The 15,823-nt window shown below is 54.8% G+C and overlaps 3 protein-coding genes and 4 pseudogenes across 3 annotated transcripts, besides 5 other annotated features; all 7 read right to left on the reverse strand.

Moving 5' to 3' along the window:
- Window positions 1-15,823: part of a sequence feature (areas not merged during assembly with more than two copies in the genome that could not be assigned to a particular haplotype) that runs on past the window's edge.
- Window positions 34-384, reverse strand: Tc00.1047053508293.111 (annotated as a pseudogene).
- Window positions 1,503-2,666, reverse strand: Tc00.1047053508293.120 (uncharacterized protein; the record flags this gene model as incomplete). Its single annotated transcript, XM_810068.1, has 1 exon — window positions 1,503-2,666. The coding sequence occupies one exon, from the start codon at window positions 2,664-2,666 to the stop codon at window positions 1,503-1,505; it is 1,164 nt and encodes a 387-aa protein (XP_815161.1).
- Window positions 2,939-2,960: a sequence feature (AT_rich).
- Window positions 3,517-3,888, reverse strand: Tc00.1047053508293.130 (uncharacterized protein; the record flags this gene model as incomplete). The annotated part of the gene is made up of 1 exon (XM_810069.1): window positions 3,517-3,888. The coding sequence occupies one exon, from the start codon at window positions 3,886-3,888 to the stop codon at window positions 3,517-3,519; it is 372 nt and encodes a 123-aa protein (XP_815162.1).
- Window positions 3,755-3,858: a sequence feature (A-rich).
- Window positions 4,198-5,457, reverse strand: Tc00.1047053508293.140 (mucin-associated surface protein (MASP), putative; the record flags this gene model as incomplete). Its single annotated transcript, XM_810070.1, has 1 exon — window positions 4,198-5,457. One exon carries the CDS (start codon window positions 5,455-5,457, stop codon window positions 4,198-4,200), a length of 1,260 nt encoding a protein of 419 aa, XP_815163.1.
- Window positions 4,676-4,855: a microsatellite.
- Window positions 5,073-5,166: a microsatellite.
- Window positions 5,760-5,891, reverse strand: Tc00.1047053508293.151 (annotated as a pseudogene).
- Tc00.1047053508293.160 lies at window positions 7,319-9,316 on the reverse strand (annotated as a pseudogene).
- Tc00.1047053508293.170 lies at window positions 10,129-13,719 on the reverse strand (annotated as a pseudogene).

A 15,823-nucleotide genomic window follows, 5' to 3' on the forward strand; every position in this document is an offset into this window, starting at 1 on the left:
AAAGCAAAAGGGGAGACAAGTCACGCAACCACGCACCGTCCCATCCAGCAATGAGAGTCACACACCAAAACAACAACATTTGGGTGGGCGCGGTTCAACAACAATCAAATCAAAACAAAAGAGGGGCGCTCCTCGCCCGTGCACCGTTCCTCACACTCCACAGTCACCACTACTGTTATTCCCTCTCTCCTCAGTCCCTCACAGGCACGCCACGCTCACTCCAACACGCGCCCCTCACAGCACAGGCAGTCCGTCATGCGATCCCGCTACGCCGCAACGTCGTGCCGCCTCGCCAATCATGAGCGCAACGCCCAACGCGTACTGGCGCACGTGCTCCATGCGCTGCAACCACACACCAGTCAGGTTGGCCGTCATGCACTGCATCTCGTTGTCGTCCTTCTACTTGGAGCAGACCCTCACATTCTCTCAATCCACAGCCCGGGAACTGCGAGAGGCGGCCGAGTGGTGCCACGTGTCTGAAGATCCAAATGTACGGAAACAACGGCCACCCTCACTCCCGCACAAATCTCCACTCCCTTCACTGTCCCGCACACAAGGGCGGTGTCATGGAGAGGAGAAGCCCGCCGCACAGCACATGCATAAGGCATATGCAGAGAGAACGTCATCAACGTCGCACCGCAGGATAGAGCCATGCGCACAGCACAAACACGGCGGCAAAGAGAGGGACGGGCACATACAAGTAAACACCGCAGTCCTTCACTTCTCGCTTCCCCGGCGGGTTGGCATTGCGTCCCACACCCACAGTGAGGCACGGCGCACACAGTCCGCTCCCTCCATGTGCACTCAGCAGGCCGCCGCTCAGTCACCCTCGTACCGTCGTAACGGGGAACAGAAACAATCGCCGTCGCGGACCATCGGTGCCACTGGCAGAAAAGAAGAAGTGGGGGCATTTCAACAGCGCAGACAGCAGAGGTACAGTCAACGGGACAAGTAGACACACAGTGACAGTGGATACGGTAACAATGGAAGCACGCTGCAGTGTGTTACCAAAGAAAAGGAAAAAATGAGAGTCCGGCATGACCCTCAAAAGAAACAATTAGGAAAATAGATTAGGTCGTAATTTTATTTCATGCGCCATGCAACGCAATAAAAACGACCGGGTGCATATACACATTGCCCGCACCAGGAAAAGAAAAGTAAGAAGAAAAAAGATCGTACTGTTCCACCAGCCCACACAACACTCTCTTCACATTTCATTGCGGCATCCGGCCTGTCCCTCCGCTCCTCCTTTCGTGCAGTCCGTGGGACGCACAGCAATGAGGCCGGCACCGCGTGTGGGCAACAACAAAAACAAAACAAGAGGAGAAGCACGTCACCCATGACAGTGTGCAGCAACCGACCATTAAATAAAGGAACAGCAAGGATGCTTATCATTCCAGGAAGGCAACAAAGCCAACAGTGAAATGTAAATAATAAAAGAAAACACGCAGGGAACGCGGCACATGTTCTCCGCGAGGAGTCGCAATGCCACACTCTTCGGCTCACAATACCGCCACAACTCCACACAATCCAAGAAGAAGCAGCAACACCCAACACACGCACACACGCACAGTGCTGCCAACAGTTAACTCTCGCAGTGTCAATTTCGCGTCGTTGTGCAGGGCAAAGCAGTCGTGTAGACTCACACCGCTCCCGGAATACTGCGCGGTGAATTCTCGCAATTGGGGTCTGCTCTCGTGTCCAGAGGCATTGCGTTGAGTCAATCCGCCCGCATCACCCTCACCAAAAAATCCACTGCCTGCAACGCCATTTTCTGAAAGGAGAGATTTGTGTCCATTGGCGCTGCGCTCACTCAACTCGTCCGTGTTATCCGCAGCAACGTGTTCCCTGCCGCCATAGGTGACAGACATGATCCCGGATGCATTCGACGCCACTAATATTCTCGGACCGTTGGCAAAGGAAGGCCTCTTCTTGGATGCATTCGGGACCATCATTTCGTTCGGATTGCTGGCAAACTCAGGCCTCGTCTCGGACGTGTTGGTCGCCGTGTTGGATGCGGGACTCGGATCGACGGTGTTGGCTCCGTCAGCCGCCGCAGACCGTCGCCGATCCTCGTGTTGACGTGACGGCTCAGCATTGACTTGCGGCGCAGTTGTCCCACCAGATTTTGTGTCATCCTTCCCTTCACGGGGTGGCGGCAACTGACAGATGCCCGTCCGGTCAGCATCGCCGCTCCGTGCAGGCGGATGGATTGTTCCATCGGGGGAAAATTGACGCCACCACAATTCATAAGGGCCGGCGTATTTGTGTGCCGTCACATTCATCGTGGAGGCAACGGTGGCTCCTTCCTCTTCCGCTGCACAGCTGGCAGCACAGTTGCTACATGTGTGCACCGCATGGGCCACATGGCACACAGCACCCAGCTCACCATTCCTGCCATGCATGCGCACACCAAAGCCACTGAAAGTGTAATTCTCACACTGAGCCTCAGCACTGGCTGCAGAACACTTCTTCCACGCCCACACACACACACGCACGCGATAGCTCAGGCTGCCGTCACTCGGAGCACACGACACATCCACCGGCACAACCACCGCATCCGCATCACCAGATACATCTCCAGCACTCCCAGCAGCCGTCACGCACACGGACAAGCAGCAGAAGCAAAAGAGCGCGACTGCCAACATGCACTGCAAAAGGAGCATTCAAATCCACTGCAATGTGCATCTTGTGGTTGTGTGTTTGTGTGCCTGCAGAAACACAAAACAAAAAAAAAACAGCGACCAGAGCATGTGGAGAGACGCACAAAAATGTACAGCGGAGGTGCATGGCGGAAACAACAAGAAGAAGAAGACCGCTCAAACTCATGACTGCACCGCAGCCCAAGCAATGGCAATTCACAAAAGATTTATTTAAAACCCCCCTCCCCCCAAAAAAAAACAACTTTCCCCTTCGTCTTAAATAAACCCCATCACACAAAATAATTATAAATAAAAAAAGAAATCGTCCATTACTGTTCCACACAAATTTAAAAAGCAGCCGGCTGCCGTGTGGCCACACCAAACTGTCCGCATTTATTTTGCCCGCAAAAGAAAATTAAAAGATATTTAAATGTCTTTCAACCGTCTGACCCTCTGCGTGTCCGCACATCGTTTATATTTCATGCGGTCATCTGCGTGTTGCCGCTCCCCTCAGCCCTCTCATCGGCGCGTGAGTGCGGCCCGCAGAGCACAGTCACTCGTGTGTGTGGGGACTGAGAGAAGCACGCAGACATGACGGGAGTCGCGTCACTCCATCGGGAGAGTGAGCGCAGCAAAAGAAAAAATCATCGGAGGGGAAAAGAAATGCTCACGAGGCCGACACCGAAGGAACTGCCGGCGCGAGAAATAAACACGAGAAGCAAAAAAAAAATTACTTTAAAGAAAAACACGGCGGCAGGGTGTGGCTGTGTGTGTGCGGCGCTGCGGGTGTCTGCCAGCCCTGGCCGCAATAAAACAAAACAAGAGGGAATAAATGTGTGCTCCGCCCCACAGGCACTCGTCGCACGCCCACACGTCACGGCCCCTCAGCGCGCCGTTCGTCGCGGCCCCTCCTCATGCGTGCAGCAGGCGAGGCGCACAGGGCCGTCGTCATGAGCGTGTCGGTGGGTGTGCGAGTGGAGCAGTTGGGCGGGAACACACGGCACCCCTCGCAGGAAGAGTGCAGCAACAAACAATTAAAGAGGGAAGAGTAGAAAAGAAAAACGTCCATAGTGATTGCCCCCAAAGCAAAAAAGAAAGATGAGGGGGTCAGTAATAAAAAAAAAAACGGACAAAATAATAACAAAAAAAGACTGGCAAAAAATTTAAAGCAAACAGTAAAAAAAATTAAACTCACAAAAAAACAAAACAAAACAAAGCGTGGGACGACCAGCGCACACACTCTCATTGCTCCCGTAAAGCAAAACACACACACAGAGGGAGAGAGAGAGAGGTCGCCCACTCAATGCAATGGAAACAAAACAGAAACAGTTACGGTGCTCCGTCCATGCAGCCAGGCAGGACGGCAGCGGTGCGTGTGCTGCAAAAGAGAGCACCAGCGGGCCTGCATGGGTGTGCATGCATATATACAATGGGCACATTATGTGTGTGCCTCGTGGGGTGAGGTGAGGGCGGGAGTCCATGCAAGGGGACACACACACAGAGAGAGAAGGACGAGTGTGTGTGCGGGCGGTGCACGGCTCTCTCTCCCTCACTCTCACGCGGCCACCACCGCAGCAGCAGCCGCACACGCAACAACAAGAAGAAGAAAAAGAGGGGAGGCGGTGTGGGAGACCGCGGTGCTGCCGTCACTGTCGCCTGTATTTGCGGTGGCATTTGCACGAAGGGCGTTTTTATCTTTCGCGGATTCTTCGCCGTTTTCCGCGGGGTGTTCATGCTGTTGTTGTTGTTGGACTTGTGTTTCATCACTTTGCTGCTGCATTTCTTCTTCTTCTTTTCGTGTGTGTCCAGTGTCGGATGTTTTTCCTGCCGGTATTTCGGGTAGCGAGGAGTTGTGAGCCGCTGCTGCAGCAGACGTCTGATCTCCTGTTGAAGATTCTCCTGTTGTGTTAGATGAATTAGTGCCTGAGGACCCCGCTTCACCACCACTGCTGCCAGCTGAAGAATCAACAACAGTAGCCCCTGGAACAGCAGCAGAAGTACCACCGGTGCCTTGACCTCCAGTAGGAGAAACGCCACCGCCTCCACCGCCTCCACCGCCTCCACCAGAAGAAGAAACGTCACCGGTGCCTTGATCTCCAGTAGGAGTTCCACTGCTTCCTCCAGAACCAGAACTGCCTCCACTGCCGCCACCAGAATCACCTCCAGTAGGAGTACCACCAGAACCACCAGCAGGTCCACCACCAGAAGCACCAGACTCGAGATTCTCACTTGAATTCGTATTATTCTGTGTACCACCAGTAGAAGTTCCACCGACACCAGGAGAAGCACCAGCAGGTCCACCAACAGCAGAACCGCCTCCACCGCCACCAGAAGGAACGCCACCGCCTCCACCAGGAGCAGCAGAAGGACCAGAAGAAACGCTGCCGGCGCCTTGACCGCCAGCAGCAGTTCCACTGCCTCCACCGCCTCCAGCACGAGGAGAACCAGTACCAGAAGCCCCTGGAACAGCAGCAGCAGGAACACCATCAGCAGGAGAAGCACCAGCAGAACCATTAGCACCAGCGTCGGAAGTCCCACTTGAATTCGAATCGTTCTGTGTACCACCAGCAGAACCGCCTTTTCCATCCGAGGCTTCGACGGCAGCAATGGGCAGTACTGACCGCAAAGGCACCGTAATCGCCGTTTTATTACATCCGTCAGGCATGTGGGATCCATTCTCACCCAACACTCCCGACGCCATGCAGCCACCCAGTGCGTTGGTGTCAACGTCCCTCGCATAAACACCGCCGGCAACGCACCACAGCACGCAGAGGGCACACACCAGCAGCACACGGCCAGTCATCGTCATCGCCATCACTCCTGTCACTTGCGTGTAGCCTTCAGCACAAACTAACTCCCCGTCAACGCAAAAAGCAAAAGGAGAGAAAAGTCACGCAACCACGCACCGTCCCATCCAGCAATGAGAGTCACACACCACAACAACATTTGGGTGGGCGCGGCTCAACAACAATCAAAAAACAAAAGAGGGCGCTCCTCGCCCGTGCACCGTTCCTCACACTCCCACAGTCACCACTACTGTTATTCCCTCTCTCCTCAGTCCCTCACAGGCACGACACGCTCACTCCAACACGCGCCCCTCACAGCACAGGCAGTCCGTCATGCGCTCCCGCTGCGCCGCAACGTCGTGCCGCCTTCCACAATCATGAGCGCAAAGCCCAACGCGTACTGGCGCACGTGCTCCATGCGCCGCAACCACACACCAGTCAGGTTGGCCGTCATGCACTGCATCTCGTTGTCGTCCTTCTGCTTGGAGCAGACCCTCACACCCTCTCGTTCCACGGCCTGGGAACTGCGAGAGGCTGCCGAGTGGTGCCACGTGTCTGAAGATCCAAATGTACGGAAACAACGGCCACCCTCACTCCCGCACACATCTCCACTCCCTTCACTGTCCCGCACACAAGGGCGGTGTCATGGAGAGGAGAAGCACAACGCACATACGAAGGCAGCAAATAGCAGCGCCATCGGCGTCGCACCGCAGGATAGAGCCATGCGCACAGCACAGACACGGCGGCAAAGAGAGGGACGGGCACATACAAGTAAACACCGCAGTCCTTCACTTCTCGCTTCCCCGGCGGGTTGGCATTGCGTCCCACACCCACAGTGAGGCACGGCGCACACAGTCCGCTCCCTCCGAGCGCACTCAGCAGGCCGCCGCCCAGTCACCCTCCTGCCATCGCAATGGGGAACACAAACAATCGTCGTAGCGGAACATCAGTGCCTCTAGCGGAAAAAAGGAAAGAAAAGGAACGAGGGCATGTCAACTGCAAAGTCAGCAGAGGAACAGTCAACGGGACACGGAGACACACAGTGACAGCAGATACGGCAACTACAGAAACAAGCCGCAGGGATTTAAAAAAAGAAAAGGGTGGGAGTCCGGGATAACTCCAAAAAATAAAACGAAAAATTGATGCGGCAGGACTTTTATTTCATGTGCCACGCAGCACGAAGCGACCGTGTTTATATACACATTGCCCGCACCAAGAAAAGAAAAAGAAAAATTAAAATAAATAAAAGAGATTGCACTCTTCCACCAGCCCACACAACATCCCTCACATTTCATGCGGCATCCGGCCTGCTCTTCCTAACCTCGTTTCGTGCAGTCCGTGGGACGCGCAGCCGCAGGGCCGGCACCGCGTGTGGGCAAAAACAAAAGCAAACAAGAGCGGGAAACACGTCACTCATTACAGTGTGCAGCAGCCGAACATTACGCAAAGAAACAACAGTACTTACTGCTCCAGCTGAACTGCATTAAAAAGACATTTAAAAGTAAAAACATTAAAGAAATAAAAGATAAGTGAAAAAGGGTGGGCAGTGCAGCACGTATTCTCCGTGAGGCGTCGCAGATCCGTACTCCGTGGCTCAGAAAGCTGCCACCACCCAAATACAATCCCAGTAGAAGCAGCAACACACAAGACACGCACACACGCACCGGTGTTGTTAGCGCCTAAATCACGCAGTGTCAATTCCACGTCGTTGGGAGAGGCGAGGCGGTCGTCGGGACTCACGCCGCTCCACACTCTGCGAGGTGACTATTTGTAATGGGAATTCGTGTCCAGGGCGTGGTGCTCATTCATTTCTCTTCGGTAATATTCCCAGCAATGTGCTCCCTGACGCTGTCAAATACTCGAATCTTCTCGGGTGGTGTCGGAGCCGCTTCACTCGTCGGAGCGGGGGCCCTGTCCTTGGGTGCACGCATCGCAGTGGAGTTCAGTGGGCGGCTGTACAGAAAGACGTCATTCACCGTCACAGGGGATTAGTGCCCACAGCACGCGCCAAAGCAAAACCTCAGGACCTCAGGTAGCTTCTGACCTGTTAACGGCACCTCTTCCTATTCCGCCAGCAACTGACCATCAACGTCCACAGAGGCCTTGTTGCCTTGCAGCATAAGTGCCACTCGATTTTCTTCCTTTGGCACCCAAGTGCTCCTCCGTGTTGTTGTCGTCCCTTCGAACGCCGTCTGCCGCTTCTTATTTTGGCTGCACGACAGTCCCATGGTACGATTGGACGCAGTGTCCGCCAGCACCGCAGTCAGTGGAGGAGTGTTCCCACTCGGGGCCTATTCGATGGTCACCGATGCCACAAGTGTGAAGTGGTGGCTCAAGAATACATGACGCACTTCATCATCCCGAGTGTTCACGGGCCATATTGCCCTGGACTCAAGTCCCGTGAATCGGAACCCATCGTTGTCCTTCACTGCATCCGTCACCGTCGCATGCAGGCAACGGTACTCGTCGTTCCACGTGCCATCACTGGCCGCATCGGACAAAACTGCCACCAGACCCGCCGTGGGTATTGACACGCTGGAGAAGAAGGCGTCCTTTTGCACCCCAGCACTGAGGACAGACTTGATTGCACTCACTTACTCCGTCAGGCGGGAAAGTGAAATGGCACGGCCCTCACCGTTGCCCCTCCGTCGTAAAAGATGCAAATCCCCGTCCGAGTGCAGCAGGGTGCTGGCGAGCTCCCAATTCACAGCACTGTCCATGGCAACCGGTCCAACATAAAACGAGCGGTTGTTAGCCGTGACCCAAACGTAAAGCGGATTGGCCCTATTCTCCACCGAGGCGTACCCTCTCTGAGTGCACAGCATGACCTTCCTTCCCTCAATGGTCGCGGTGATGAGGGCATCCACACGCAGGCTTTCTTTCTGAGAGTCTCCCGATCCTGAGTTGACCCACACGCCTAAAAGGTTCCCGATGGCCTCCGTCCACGTTGTCCCCATGTCACGCGACTCGTACACCCTCTGGCCATTCTCGCAGTCAACAATCATGGGAAGTGATCCCTCCCACTCGCTGACGCGGGGTTAAGGCATTCCGCAGGGGACATGCCCTCAGTGAGCGCCCAGCTGCTGCCGTTGTCCGTCGAGTAAATGGTCATGGAGCAAACGTATTCTGCCTCATTCCTCGCCATCAGAGAAAACAGGAAGGTGCCATCCTCCATCACAACACCTGAGCCACCGAAAGCAATGAACTCCGTCCGTTCACCTTCGTGAGAAGCAGAAGAGATCAGTTTCGAGAGTGTTTGGGGCCGCCCCATTCGATCCGTCCACTCCGCTTGCCACCCGTGGGATTCGTGACATCGCCCACAACCAGTTGCAGCTCCAAGCCGCCCTCTCTCCAACACCCACCTTCGTAGGACACATCCGAGCCTCCCGCAAGAAGAAACACTCCGTGGCCCTTCGTGACTGTTGTGGAGTGGTGCACAACACCCAGACCCTCCTTTCCCTCCGCTGCACCAAGCACAGTTTGTGCCCTCCGTGTATCTTTTATTGACCTCACCAACAAGAGTGGAACAATTCTACGCAGGGTCAATGTACCCCGCAACAAAATCGGAAGAAAAGGGCTTAGTTAATTGACCACCTTGACATTCGGCATCCAAATGTGACCCTCGGCAAAAGCAGCCACCACTCCACCAGCACTGACGAGAAAGGGTGAAGCAAACGAATCCCTCGTCGTACCCGGAACAACCTCATCCCTCGGCTGCAACACCTTCGTCTGTGGAAAAAATAGATCGACCCTCTCCGGCTCCTGAACACTTCTTAAATCATTCTTGCCATCATTCTCCTTTGCAGGCGTGGCTCCACAAGTACCGCAGCGCAACGTCACAAAAAGGAGGAGGAGCAGCACCGCGGAAGCAAACACACGCCGGGACATGTTGGGCCTCTGCGGCTCACTCTCTCCTCCTTCCCTCCTCCTTCCGCTGGATCCGGTCACGCGGCAACGGTTGTGTGTGCGGGGTGCCATGACAGCCGCAACACGTGAGAGCATATAAATATGTGTGTGTGTGCGGTGTGTGTGTTGATCCTTTCAGTGCCTTCGAACTTCACAGTATCGATTAGCGTTTGTTTTCCTTCCCAGTTTGAGTGTGTTTGCGAGCAGGAAATCAAATTAAAATTTAAAAAGCACCAAAACAGAGCGTGGCAGAAGAAAGGGTGGCGCCGCCATCCACAGTGTAACACACCAGCGTCGTCGTAACCGCTACAGTAATTACTCTCCCCGTCAACAACGGCTCAAGCACTGTGAGGCCGCAGGCAGAAGCAGAGACACTGACGTTTGCGCACGGGCCAATACACCCTCCGGCAAACGGCACCAACCAACAGACAGACAGCAGAAAGTAAGTGCAAGAAAAATCCCAAGTGCTGCGGGATCCTTGCAAGCAGCGCTCCCTCACCGCAGGGCCTCTATTAAAGCGTTCCTCGCCGCAACATCCCCGCAACCCGCTCGGCGTGTCGGTGGATGTTCCCGTTCACCGGAACAAAAACAGCGGGATGCTCCGGCAGGGATCGAAGACACACAGAGCGCACCGTCGACGCGACCAACGGGCGCAGGCTCTCGTGAAGTGAGATCCCACAACCGTGATCCCTCCATTGACTCTCCTGGACGTGAAGGAGGCATGAAATGTCCTCTTCTCTACAGTAGTCCCGAAACGCAAAAAGTACCGCAGGACATCCCGCGCAGCCACGGCCTCCTCAGCAGCCCGACAGTCCACGCCGTCGCACCGCTCCTCAAGAGGTCGCCAGGCCCGGCAGGGCAAGCAAAAGGAGAGCAGCAATTCGGTCAGGGCGTTCAGCAAAATAAGGCACAGCAGTCGGGTAGGCGCGGCCCATCCACGTCCTCCCCCTCAACCGACCCACCACACAGTCGGATCACACACCCAAAAAGAGCAGTGGCGCCCAAAAAAATAACACGGACACTAACGCCTCGTGCTCTCCTCAATGTAGTTTCACGGCACATCCGAGGCATCACAAGAAGAGACAAATACTTACATTCCGTCGGCATAAGCACGGGAATAAAGCGCGGATTCCGCCCCGTGAACTCCCATCCAAATAGTCTCGGCCACAGAGTGTCTGTCGCCGACCCTCAGGAAGGGCTGATGCATCGACTGCCGCTGAACGATGCCTCAGCGATGCAACAAAAAGAGCCACTGTCTCTCGAGGTTAGTCACCAGCCTTTCCTCCCATTGAAAGGAAAAAAGCAAAGTGACGGTGTGGGCGTGTCTAGCTGACAGAAATGGAGGAATTGACTCCAGCAGCAGAACAAATTGAACTGATCCTCCCCCCAAAACCTTCAAAGACACCGGTCGGTCAGCTGCCGAGGTTGACGGCGCGGAGGACAACACCTTGAATGCATGGAGCACTGCAGCGGCCTGAATATATTCTGCAATATCCGCGGTCAGTCAATGAACGCACAACAAAGAGACAGCAAGTCCAAAGGGGCGTGTGAGCCCGTCAACAATCACCCGCGCCGGAGGATCGCCACTCCCACCCTCTGGGGGCACCTCAATGACGCTAAATATTTCCACCGCATGGCATAAAGCAGTGCCTTGCAGCACCCCATGCAGTGCAGCAATAGAAAACCATCTCAAACACGGTGTGCGACAAAGATACCAAAGGAAGGTGCAGCAAATGCCCTCCGCATCTCAGCAGCTCCAAACATCCAGTAAAAGGCAGAAGCGTCATACAGTACCCACGGACTCACCGAATATGGCGTCAAAAGGCAGCGAGATGTCAGACGCCGAAGGACCCGCATTTCCCCTCCGTGACACCTCCACGGATGAATACAAACGCCGTGCTCTGCGGCCTCTCGACCTCTTCGAGGCAACTTTGCGGCCACATGGCGATGGCCCAACGTGGCTGGCAATCAGATCCAGTCGTCGCGGCAAAACAGTACAGAAAGTAGGGTGGTGGGCCCGCACATTCGCCTCGTCGATGCCTGCCTCAGCTGCAAGAGTGAAACTCGTCTTCCCAACAGCCGCCCGAAGCGCGGCTGAAACACCTGCCCTCACACCGGCAACAACATCTGCAAGCGCCTGTAATTCCTCGACACAGCCCGTCAGAAAAAACCAAGGCGGCACTCAATCCCTGCTGCAACACATCCCTCGTAACCATTTGCAAACTCGTTGTCCTGCAGAAACACCCGAACAACATAACAGGAAGACCGTTCATAGCTGGCAAGGGTCAAGAACACGTCGCTTTCATCCTGCTACAGATGATTGTGCCTCCTGCGTAACGCAGCCACAAGTACGCGGTGCGCCAACACCGAAACGGTGGGCATGTCGCCCCACGACCCTCCCCCTCCACAGGGGTCCAAGAAGTGCAACAGACCATCCTCTCACCGAAGAAAAAGCCCAATGGAGCGGGCACTGCAGTGTGCGGACCACACAGAAGAAACTCCCTCAGAGAACGAATGCTCTTGAATGCCCTTCAGAAGGGGCCAGCGGGTTGGCCGTGAAGCCAACAGACACCGGAGAGCCACCTGCTCTGCACGCATCCAATGGCGCAATCGAGCGCGCAGTGTTGCAGGGCACATCAAAAATCCCATTCTCGTCTCCGTCTGTGCGGGCATGACAGTCCTGCCATCATCCCTCGTCCTCACAAACTATTCCACAGGGTCCTTTGACCAAATACCGCCACACTGCAATATGCCACCGGATAAGTGATCCCCATACCGCACACAATAATGAAATGTTCCTCACGTCGAGGACCGTAGTGAAAACGAGCACAACGATGAGCAACACGAGGGTTGTCGGTGCTCGAATTCATCACAACACTCTACCCCCCGTTGGTTCAGGCCTCTGCCACACGACGAGGCACAGATAGAGCATCATCTGCACGCAACATAGTGAAATCCGCAAGAACGTTGTCAGAGTCATACAGGACGCAACAACCACCAGCACGGTCAGCAGCCGTTGTGGGCATATTCTGCAAAACATGGTCCACGCCCACTGGAAATTCCTTGTCCAGCTGCAAAAACAATTTATTGTTGGGCCAAGCAACGTGGGACCAAAAACGACGGCACCAGTCGATATTCGGCCGTGGAATCGCCAGTGAGAGCCATTGATTGGAATAAACACCAAAGCCACCAACGGCCAACAAGAGTTGCAACAAGGCATTCGTACTTCAATCAAAGAACGGATTCGTCTCCTCCATGAAGAAGAAAGAACAATATTTTCCTCCTTACAGAGCCTTCCAGCAATGAAACACCACCATGCAATCCGCCCTTATCGGCACTACTCAGGAGCACAAGAACTGTGCAACGCGTAGAGGGCGCTGCAATCAAGCAAATTAGATGCTACACGGTGGCAAACAGACTCCTCCCAGGCCAAGCATCAACCGGTCGCGAGCAGCATGTCTCTTCATGGGCTCTCCGTTTTGGTTCCAACCGAGACGGAAGGCTTTCGTCGCTCAGCACCAACCCCGCGTTGCGTCGTGTCGTCAAGGAATCAAGTGAGGACGACGGAGCACATCATCGGGGAAATCGCCCTCATTTGTGGGAAACGGCATCGCACACGCCGGAAACAGGTGCGCATGATGTCCCTCCACGTTGGCTGCGCAGACTGTCAGCTGAAGGAAAATTCGGTGAAACGGAAGTCAGCGCACTCACCTCCACCCCAGGCAGTTTAATCAGGACGATCAACGCACCATGCTGGAGGCTCCACACTTGTTGAGGGATATCGTGACGCTCTGACGCGTCCACGTGCATGTCCACACAATGTCCTACTTCCTTTTCCCCCGCCACACACGCCCGCACCGTCTCTTAAGCCACATCCAGGAGGGATCGGATGGCGAGTGGCACCTGGTCAGCCAGCAGCGTTCCAGTCCTTAAGGCTCCGAATACCGAAGCCCCAAAATCAATGGCCATCAATCAATGATGTCGCTGACACAATGCCTCCTCTGGCCAACGCCACACACTTGTTCCGGAGTACGTGTTATCCCATGCCTCGCTGACGCCGCCCTCAGCATCCTCTGCGGGTACACCGTGCATTCACTCCCAAAATGCGGGTGTGGAGTGCACCTCAATAATAACTGCACAATGGGCCTGCAAAGTGCTCGCTAAAAGTTGTCATTGTGTTGGGTGGCAGGGCAACGCAATCACACCTCGCGGCTCCTCAGGAGAACAAACAAGATAGCAACAATCATTCAACTGAGATGGGCTTCGCAAGCCCCTTGCGACTTTTGTCCGATGGGGTGCTTCAGTGCATATGAAACCTTGACCGCGGGACGGAATGCCTATGCGCTCTAAAAACGTAAGCATGAACTCACGGGAGAAGAATACATAACATAACGGAGGCAAAATGCCACAAATAAAAAAACGATGGAAAAAATGTATGAAGCAATATAGATATGAAAATAAGCAACGATCAATGAATAGGCATAACGATATGGGTATGACTACAAAAGCGATAATTTATTTACTGATGATGTGTATAGATGTGCATATCTCCCTTCCTTCCCCTAAAATTCGACAGATTGCTTGGTTTCTTGGTTTATTGAATTGCTATTCTATTGACTGTGTTTGTACATACAGATAGGTATATAGTTGTCGATACTAATATCTATTCAGCGCTGTTTATATATATTGTTACTATTCCTCGTGCCTTCTCAAGTAAATACAAAGACCCACACGCCAGCCACCATCGCAGAGCACGTCGGCCCAATGATTAAAGATGTGAAAGAGAGCCCGGCACCCAAAGTGGGAGCCGGACAGCGGAGTAAATGCAGACCTGCCTCTCCGCACAGTTCCAGTCGGCCGGTATTCACAATGTCCGGCAGATGCCCATGGCGTGCCGTGCGGTAGCGGGTCAGTCAGGCATTGCTGTGGCACGGAAACCCGCACGCTAAACGGCAAAACCAAACTGGTGGTGGTCGCAGCGGGATGTCGTCGCCGAGCGAAGTGCGCCTTCTCGGCGGCCTGAGTCCTCTGACGCCGGGAAATCGGCAACAGCGTGACGCTAATCAATGCATGTGTGCGTGCCATTTTAGGCACACACGCTGCACTGTTTCTCGGTGGCATTCTCCTCCTGCGCGGAGGCGGGGTTCTGCGTTGGTTTGATGCTCTTCATGCGAATGTTCGAGCTTTGCAGCGCGTGGTTATTCATTCTCCATTTTTAGTGTCACAACTTTCTTTCTGTCGGGTGTTTATGCCGGGTGTGGGTGGTCAATCCCCCGGCATTGCCCGCCTGCCTGCCGCATTAAGGGCACCTATGAAGTGCCACTTTCTTCGGTGCCGACGGTAGCGCTGTGCTGGAGTGTTCGTGTGCCCGTATGCGGGATAGTGGTCCCGCTTTCGCTTGAGCTCCGAATTCACAGTACGTGCATTCGAGCGCGGTGGATGCCGTCAGACCGTCATATTCCTGGCAACGCCTCCTATTTGTCGGGGGAACTCTTGCTTGTGGAAGTGCCAAAGATAAAATACGGTTCCGGCTTGCCTTTCCTACGACACCGTGCAAAAACTGCATGGGAGTGGCTTCGGCATGGGCTCTGCAGTCTGCGGCGGAGGTGCGATCGGCGTGCCGTCTCTCGCTCTCGTCCTCGCTCAAGTGCTGGGCGGTGGTTCCGGTGGGATTTCTGGCGGCTCCGACTCACCGCGAAAGCCAAATTCCCGCAGCGCCTGGGAGCGCGTAACGCCATGGGCATTAGCCATGTGCGTCACGACACTAGTGCGGCAGCTGCAGTGCTTGCCGCACACCGGGCAGTCTGTCGGGCATCGGATCGTGGCGGTGTGGGGTCCAGCAGGAGGAGATGGCTTTTCCGTGCGAAGTTCTTTGCGTGCCTGCTGTGCGGCATCCGCGCCGCGCCAACGGCATGTGCGTGGGATGGCGGGTTGCAGTGGTCGCAGCAGCCATCCGTATTCGTGAGAAACACCGGTGCGGGAGCGGGCCGGTGCAGTCTCCTCCCTGCGAGTGACAGTGGATCCCGTGCGCGTGGGTTCCCAGTCGCCTGCTGCAGTGGAGCGGTGAGCTCCTGGCCTGAGCTGTCGGACACCAATAATACGTCCGGCCAATGCGACGATGCCGGTGCTCCATGCGTCTGTGAGCTGTGCGAGGTCGGACGCCTCCTTGGCTTATGCATCACAAGCTTATTTCCTGGGCACGCCGCAGTGGCCAAGGACAAACCGCATCCGTGTGCGCGCTCCTCAGTGCTGCTGGCAAGAAAAAAGGGTACGCCAACATGTGAGTCGCCAGGTGATCCAGAACCGTCGACGTGTGCTCGCGTGCTTCCACGGTTCGACGAGAAGGTGCAGACACGCACGCTGCCGTGGAAAGAGTCTCGGTGAATATCGTACTCTCCATGCTAATACCACACCCCTCTGTGTCTGCTGTGGTGCATGGACTTTGCAAAGCCGGAGGGAAATATTTCAAAAAGAAGAATTCCTCGTGTA

The sequence above is a fragment of the Trypanosoma cruzi genome, genomic scaffold (genome assembly GCF_000209065.1).
Source record: "Trypanosoma cruzi strain CL Brener 1047053516759 genomic scaffold, whole genome shotgun sequence".
Classification (NCBI taxonomy): domain Eukaryota; phylum Euglenozoa; class Kinetoplastea; order Trypanosomatida; family Trypanosomatidae; genus Trypanosoma; species Trypanosoma cruzi.